Source organism: Gopherus evgoodei, chromosome 7 (assembly GCF_007399415.2).
Source record: "Gopherus evgoodei ecotype Sinaloan lineage chromosome 7, rGopEvg1_v1.p, whole genome shotgun sequence".
Classification (NCBI taxonomy): domain Eukaryota; kingdom Metazoa; phylum Chordata; order Testudines; family Testudinidae; genus Gopherus; species Gopherus evgoodei.
In genome coordinates, this window is record NC_044328.1 from 97,274,868 (window position 1) to 97,282,198 (window position 7,331).

Here is a 7,331-nt window from a genome sequence, read left to right on the forward strand (position 1 = left end):
TGTAAAGTGAGGCCCCCAAGGTTTTTCTGAAGGTGGCTTTAAACAGCTTGGTTGCTCTTTGAGTATGGGTAAGATCCCATGGCTATTGTAACTGTTTATTTTGCGGGATAAAGGGGGTTTAACCATGGATCTGGCTAAAATCACCCCATCTCAGTTGCATTTCAGCAGCACTGTCTGGCCATGCTTTGGGAACGATGCAAAGTCACACAGGTTCAGGGCTAGGTTGTGGCCTCTCCAACACTCATTGTAAGGCAGGGGGCCCCAATGTGGGTGCCATGGCATCTAAGGGTGCGCACGTACTGGCTGGTGCATGAGCATCTGCCGAAATGCCGCCGACAAGCAGCGTCATCCAGAGGTGTTGCTACCCAAATGCCACTGAAAATTGGCAGCATTTCGGTGGCGACACCTGGGTGATGATGCTTGTCGCTGGTATTTCAGTAGTGATGCCTATTGATGTTGCTGCTTGTCGGCGGCATTTCGGTGGATGCTCATCTGCTGCTACAGTCCGCCAGACAAAAAAGGTTGGGGACTGCTGCTGTAAGGTGTCAAGCATGTCAGTTTGTGTCTTTCTGTGATGCTTCACAGACACAGCTCCCAGTAGCGTGCAAATCCTCCCTGAGAGTGGGAGATGGGAGCAGAGCAAAAATAAACCACCTGTTAGCTTACACCCCCATACCCCAGGGCTTGTTTCTCTCCAAAGAAGGAGCTGGAAGGTGATGGGCAGCAGTATGAAAATGATAGAAAACAAGTTGCCTATTCAAGGTTAGGACGCCCGGGTGCTGCTATTAGCTCACCTTCCAGGAGAGGGCACTAGCTCAGAAAGTGCCAGTTGATAGCACAGCTGCTAGTAGAAGTTGGTGAAATCAATGGAAAAGTGACAGCCAGAACCAAGCACCTTTGCAGCTGGAACTCTGTTTGTATGGCTAATGTTAGGAGTTTGACCAAACACAAATGGGTCTTTTACAACTGAGAAATATCAGCGTAAGGGAAGCAGAGCCACCCCAGGACTGTGGCATAAGCTTCCATGAGAACTAAAAACAGCACAAACCTCACCAGGCCATGCTCCTCTGACTGTGTGTCTGTATCTCACACATTGCTACATATCTATGGAGAGAGTACTAGAAAACAATCCAAATCCTTCACGTGCCTCTGCTCGAGAGAGGATGATAACAAGTGTCAGTCAGGGTGCTTAATCCACTGAGTGGGGGCGCTCGGGTACTGTGGTAATGAGTACAGTGCAAGCATCGCTATTGAAGACGGCAACCGATTCCCACCCAAGGGGATGTATTGGAGCACTCGGATGTGACTTACGTGATTTACAGAAGAAGAATAATCGCAGGGGAGCCTTTCCAGAGGCTCTCTCACAAAGCCTGTACGTGTGGGCGGTGTGCTTGGGACTAGGCCTCTTGAGCTGATCTAGGATCAGCTATCCAGAAGCTGGAGCCCGTGTGGAAATCAGTGGCACTCCAAGCCCTCCAGCTGCGTGGTGAGGTGTGAGGCTGCGGGTAACCCTCTGTAGCCTGCTGGCGCTACTGGCCTGTGCTGTACAGCGCCTGGCGCAAGGGGGAGTGACGAGCTGCATTCAGTGCACAGCAGAGGGGTGGGGTTGTTTTCTCCCTGCACACAGCGCGGGGGGGCTAACCCTGGCCGCGTTTGGCGGGGTGGGGGGGATTAATGGCGCAGGGAGCAGGGGTCTCGCGGTACTAACGGGGAGGGTGACGGGACAGGCTCAGTTCAGTATAGACATGGGGGTGGGGGAACAACATGGGAGCGCCCGCTGGAGCCTCCCCAGGCTGCCGGGGGCGGATCTCCCAGGGGGCGGGGATTGGGGCTTCGGGCCCTGGGCTGGCCGAGGGGAACATGGCGGTGTCCGCGCTGCAGCTGGGGGAACTGGCCCTGCACGGAGCTGCCTTCCTCTGCGGGGTGGTCTGCGCCTCGGCCCTGACCGTCACCCAGGTACCTGCCCCGGGGGGGGGGGTCTGTCCGGGAAGGGGCGCGCGAGAGGGAAGCAGGGGCTGGGTGAAAGGTGAAAGCTCCCCTCCCCGGGGAGACACCGGGCCCCAGTGTGCACCTCCCTGCCTCCCACCCCATGGCTGCTGGTGTCTCCGTGTCCACTAGCCGCAGCAGCGCCCCCCGCGAGTCTGACTGCCCCCAAACACCCCCACCCAGGACTCTCTCGAGCAGCCCCATTACACCCAGCGTCTTCTCTCAGCCTACAATCCCCACCCCACTTTGTTCCCTCCCACCACCTCCGGCAACCGTCCATCCCTGGACAGCCAGCGATCACCTACAGCACCGAGTGCCCAGCGGGGCAGGGGTTAATGTAAAAGGCCCTGGAAAGACTCATCACTACCTGCCAGGTGCTGCGGGAAGCATTGTCCCACCCCCCTCCCTCTGGTGCTGGATTGTGCACCCAGTCCCTGACCTGTCATGTGAGCTGCACAGCCCTGGAGCTAATGCGAATCAGCTGAGGCTCCGGAGAGGCAGGAAAGCTCCAGCAGTTAGTTTCCTTCCTGCCCCGCCTAGATGCATACACCCCTCCCTGTGCACACACAGGCCCCACTCTCCCATCTGGGGCCCTGGGTCTCTCAGGACGCTGGTTCTCCACCACTGTTCTTTCCCTTCCCATTCAGCCCCAGAGAAGCCATTACTGTGTTTGCCATTTGGCTGCACTAATCCGGCTCCCCATCCACACAGGAAGTCATCAGTCCTGGCCCTAAGGCAAGTGACAGCGCCAAGCTGTGAGGCTCTCAGGCTGGTCTCCACTGAGGCTCAGAGCAAATTCTCCCCCTGCAGCGCTCAGGGGCTTGGGAGGAGCTAGTCAGACTGGGTACTGCCAAGTGAACCTAGACCTGTTTCAGGCAAGGTTAAAGAACTTGATGGAAAATCTCCCAGCCCTCTGCTCCCAGCATGGCTACTGCAGAGAGGAAGAGTGGATAGCCCAACTGGCATGAGACTTGGTTACACACCTTGCTCCACCACAGGCCGCCTGTGTGACCTACGAGTTACTTATGTCTCCTTCAACGGCTCCATAGCTTGTCCCCTGGTTGGAATGGGCAGAGGGAGGAAGTGCCAGGACAAAAGTACCTCAGAAAAACTGTAGCAAACTGTGACAATGTAGGACTTTTTTGTAATATTTCTGAGAGTCCTGTTTGCCTCAGTTTCTCCTGCTGAGGGCGGTAGAAAGGGAGCATTTGCTTTCAGATCAGGCTAGGAGATGTAGGTGTGGGTGTTGGCTAGCTGCCTGGGCCTTGGGCCCCCATATCAATACAGCATTTGAGAAGACAATGGCAAATCCAGTCACCTGGATGTTGGTGCCTAGCAACCAAAGACCCCAAGGGACAGGGATTTCCACACCTCTTGGCAGGGAGGTAGAGCAACATTCCCCACAAGAATAAGGGACTGGGAAGGTGGGGAGATAAGAGTGGGCTGCTGGAAGGAGCCTGACCAAGGAGATCAAACGCAGTGAGAGACAGAACTTGCACCAAGGGGTTCGCTGCAGCTTGGCTGGGCTCTGGGCTAACCTGAATGGACTGTGCTCTAACCTTCGGGTCTCTGTGCTACCCAAAGGACTTCCTATGCTGTGTGCCAGTGAACTAATACACCTGACTATTGTGACGCTGTTTGGTGTCACTACAGATGCTTGGCAAGGTGCACTAATCCCTGAGGAGTGGACAAATCTCTATCAGGGGGTCTGGCACACTGAAGGGGCTCCTCCTAGAGACTTCCAAAGCAGGGGGCGTAGCACAATCCTGTGGCTCAGTAACAGGCTGAAACCAGTTCCACACAGGGGTCTGCGAAGGACAGACAAGTTCTCTCACAATACACCAGAAACCAGTTCCTAGAGCAGCTTCAGGTGCTAATGGCCTTGGGACACACCCCAGAAATCCTAGAGCAAAACATACATAGCTGCAGAACCAGCGTGGAGATAGGCTGGGTACATGTGTGACTACAGGTGTGCCAGCCTGGAGACAGGTACACCATACGCCTTGGGTCTCTGGCCCAGATCCTCAGAAGTATTTAAGCAACTAACTCCCCTGGGGAGTTCAGTCCTTCCCATGGGAGTGAGGTGCCTAAATACCTTTGAAGAGCTGGGCCTCAATGCCCCAAGGAGCATACAGGCATCTTAGACAGATGTTGGTGGAGTCCCGCCCTCCCAGCCCTTGGCAATGTTGAGCAGGGACTGGGCAAGGCCTCATTGCCTTGCTATAAAACAACAGAAATGCTGCTGAATGGGAGTGTCCATGTCCCCTGTGCTGTGGAGTCTGCTCCCCAAAGAAACCGTCTCTGTTCTCTCGTTCCCAGGGGGAGTTTGGTGGCCAGTGTATCCTCTATGGGTCCGTAGACAAGAACGGGACGGCCCTCGCTCTGTCTCGCTTTAGCAACATCTCCCTCTGTTACTTCGTCGCTGCCATCTCCATCCTCATCGCTGTGTACTGCTTCGCAATGCTGCTCTACGGCATCTACAGCTGCTGCATGGACGAGAGGCAGTGGTGAGCAGAGGGCACATGTGGGGGTGAGGAGTTAGAGCCAGCCAGTCCCACTGGCTGGACACACTGATCTCTCCCCCATCCCATTCCAGGGATCACACCTGGCTCACCATCAACCTGGCAATCTCTGCTGTGATCCTCTTCTTCCTGCTGGTCTCGGCCTGTATCCTCCGGGTTGGGATGGACACTCTGTGCTCGTCCATCCTCCAAACCAAACTTGTGAAAAGGTAGGTGGGCTTCTCTGTCTCAGGGGAGGACTGCACTCTACATGTCCAGAATGACCCCTGCCCCAGCCCAATCGCTGGGGCAGTAGCCACAAGCCCTGAGTCGGTGCAAAGACCCAGCACTGGAGTAGGGGGAATCAACCCATGTGGGATTTCTCCTCCTCTAGCTCTCCAGCTAATCCATGCTCTGTCCTTTCCTAATTCCATTCTAGCTGCCAAGAGGCCCAGCATGCACAGTGGTTCCCACAGTATAATGCAGCGAGGTTCTACGACAATCTCTACAGTGCTGAGGTGAGAATTAACCCAGGGGCAGGGGGCAGCAGCTGATGGGGGCGGAGGGAACAGCAGAACTTCTCCCCCCAAGAATTTCAAGGAGGGCTGGCCACTGCTGTGAGAAACGTGGAAGCACAGCAGCGCCAACGCAGCATGAGCAGCTTGTGAGAACCATTATTCTCAAGCCCCTCGTTTGGGCCCCGTCCCATTAGAGGAGACCACGGGGGAGGGAAAGAAGGTGGGCTCCATCCAATTAACAGTCAGTCCCTTTACAATTAGTGAGGAAATTCCGCTTGCTGCAGTGCAGTCAGCTTGGGGGATTCCAGGCAGCCGGATTTAGTATCTTGGTGGCCCCTGATGTTTGTAGGTGAGCTAAGAATGAAGTCGAACACCCTCATCCTTCGGGGAAGGAGGGAATCCCATCCCACGTGGGCCAGATGTGGTACAGCCAGGTGTTCGCTGATGAAGCAGCAGGCAGGACAGACAACTGGACAAGCCAATGGTCTGGCCGCTTCTTCCTGGGGCAGGGGCTTTGGAGGAAGGGTCTGAGGGAGACGGGCAGGAAAGACGATACACAGCCGTCTTTCACCAACCCCCTGCTACCTGTGGTTCTCCCCACTCTGACAGGCGGCTGCCTGGGTGAACTTCTTCTTCTGGTGCCTGCTGCTGGTCCTGCTGCTTGTGCAGCGCAGACGGGAAGCCCCGTTCCAGCTCCTGCAGCGCAACGACCCCGAGTGGAGCTCTGAGACAGATGCCATCTTTGGTGCCCGGCCACAGAGGCCGTGAGGAGACTGGGAGGGACAAGCAGCCTCAGTTTGGGCAAGGGGGGAAGTGTGTGTGTGTGAGTGAGAGAGCACATGCACGATTTGGGGGAGAGGAGAGGGCTGGAAGCATCTCCCCGCCCCCACTCCCCCACCCACCAGTGCCTTTCCTCTGGCTTCAGGGGTGCTCTGCTTGTCCTCCTCTGGCCATTCTGGTTCTTGATAGTGAGGAAAGTCAATGGGACGGCCAATGATCCTGTCTGTCTGGCGTGATCCCACTCATAGTCCCAACCTCCAGTACCCGTCTCCTCCCACCTCCACCCCTACAGAGGGGGTGGGCCAGAACTAGGATTCACCTCACACACAGGCACCCTACGGGGGGCGGGGGGTTCTGGATATGAGACTCAGCACAGACATGAGCTGTGTAGCGTTCCTTGACATGCCCCTCGGAACCCACTGTTGACACTGCAGGTTCGGTAATCCTTGGATCTGGAGGACACCGGTAGCCACATCCAATCTCCCCTCCTCTGAAGTTCTCTGATGTCAGTGTGATGGGCTTTACGTAAGACTGTGGAGTGCATCTGCCTTAAATACCAGAGACACTGGGAGTGCATGAGCCCATTCCAGCTGGGCGTCTGTAATCACAGAACTAGCTTAGTGGAGGCAGAGTAATTCTTCTCAGGGAGTGAGGAAAGGAGGGCTTAGAGCAGGCCCCTGCCCGGATGGAGGAGAGAAGCCCCAGCAGCACCACCATGACACTAGTTATAGGATGTGGCGCCAGGGGAAGCCCTTGAAAACCAAGTGCCAATGGGCTGGGTGTCCGATTGTCCAAAGCTGGTTGCCATACCTTCTCAACAAGAGGGCACCTCATTTCAGGAGCCAAAGAGAGAATGCCAGCTGCCTAAGTGCAGGCAATCCCACTGGGCCAGCAAGTGCCTTCCACGGGGTGTTTGAAGACCAGAGCAAGAGGGAAGGGCCCATTCATGCCTAAATGCCTCTGCAAACCCTCTCCTGCTCAAGGGTTGGGATCTCCTTGCACCATTATTGTATGTGGAACTGGGCCCATTTCTTGTGCCTTTCATTTTGTACTAAACCTTGTTATTAAAATGATGATTTTTACCAGATCAGCTTGTGCAGGGGCCATTTTGTCTTCCTGGAACACTCTCCCTCCCTCCCCACCCGTCCTGCCCCAGGGAATAGCAAGTGGGAGGGCTAGACCCTCTCCCTCCTTTTTAAATACTAAGTAGTCCTTCCATTGCAGGCTCTGATTTCCTCAAGCTTCACCCGTAAGTAGGGGTAAGCCAAGCTCGTGTAGCCACGTTCTGCCCATGGGAGAGAGCTTGTCCATCAACTCAACAAGCAGCAGTAGCTATGTCAACAGCGTCTCCCGCCAACAAAGCACTGTGCACATGAGCACTTATGCTGGCAAAATGTATGTTTTTTTTCACACCCTTGAGCGACAAAAGCTTTGCTGACATAAGTGCTAGTGGAGACAGGGCCTCGGGGTGCGAGGGGGGTGTCCAGATGCGGAAATCTAAAATTAACGTATACACTTAGACCAACACTGGTCTTTGTCAGCCACC

At 55.4% G+C, this 7,331-nt stretch overlaps 1 protein-coding gene across 1 annotated transcript; it reads left to right on the top strand.

Moving 5' to 3' along the window:
* Positions 1-1,805: 1,805 nt before the first annotated feature.
* Positions 1,806-6,872, top strand: TMEM179B (transmembrane protein 179B). Its single transcript, XM_030570182.1, has 5 exons — positions 1,806-1,956; positions 4,306-4,493; positions 4,583-4,717; positions 4,927-5,005; positions 5,615-6,872. The coding sequence occupies exons 1-5, from the start codon at positions 1,861-1,863 to the stop codon at positions 5,771-5,773; spliced, it is 657 nt and encodes a 218-aa protein (XP_030426042.1). The 5' UTR covers positions 1,806-1,860; the 3' UTR covers positions 5,774-6,872.
* Positions 6,873-7,331: the final 459 nt, after the last annotated feature.

Coding starts and splice junctions, on each gene's coding strand:
- TMEM179B (XM_030570182.1), top strand. CDS start 1,861: ATGGCGGTGTCCGCGCTGCAGCTGGGGGAACTGGCCCTGCACGGAGCT. Junction 1,957..4,305: donor CGGCCCTGACCGTCACCCAG/GTACCTGCCCCG, acceptor TCTCGTTCCCAG/GGGGAGTTTGGTGGCCAGTG. Junction 4,494..4,582: donor TGCATGGACGAGAGGCAGTG/GTGAGCAGAGGG, acceptor ATCCCATTCCAG/GGATCACACCTGGCTCACCA.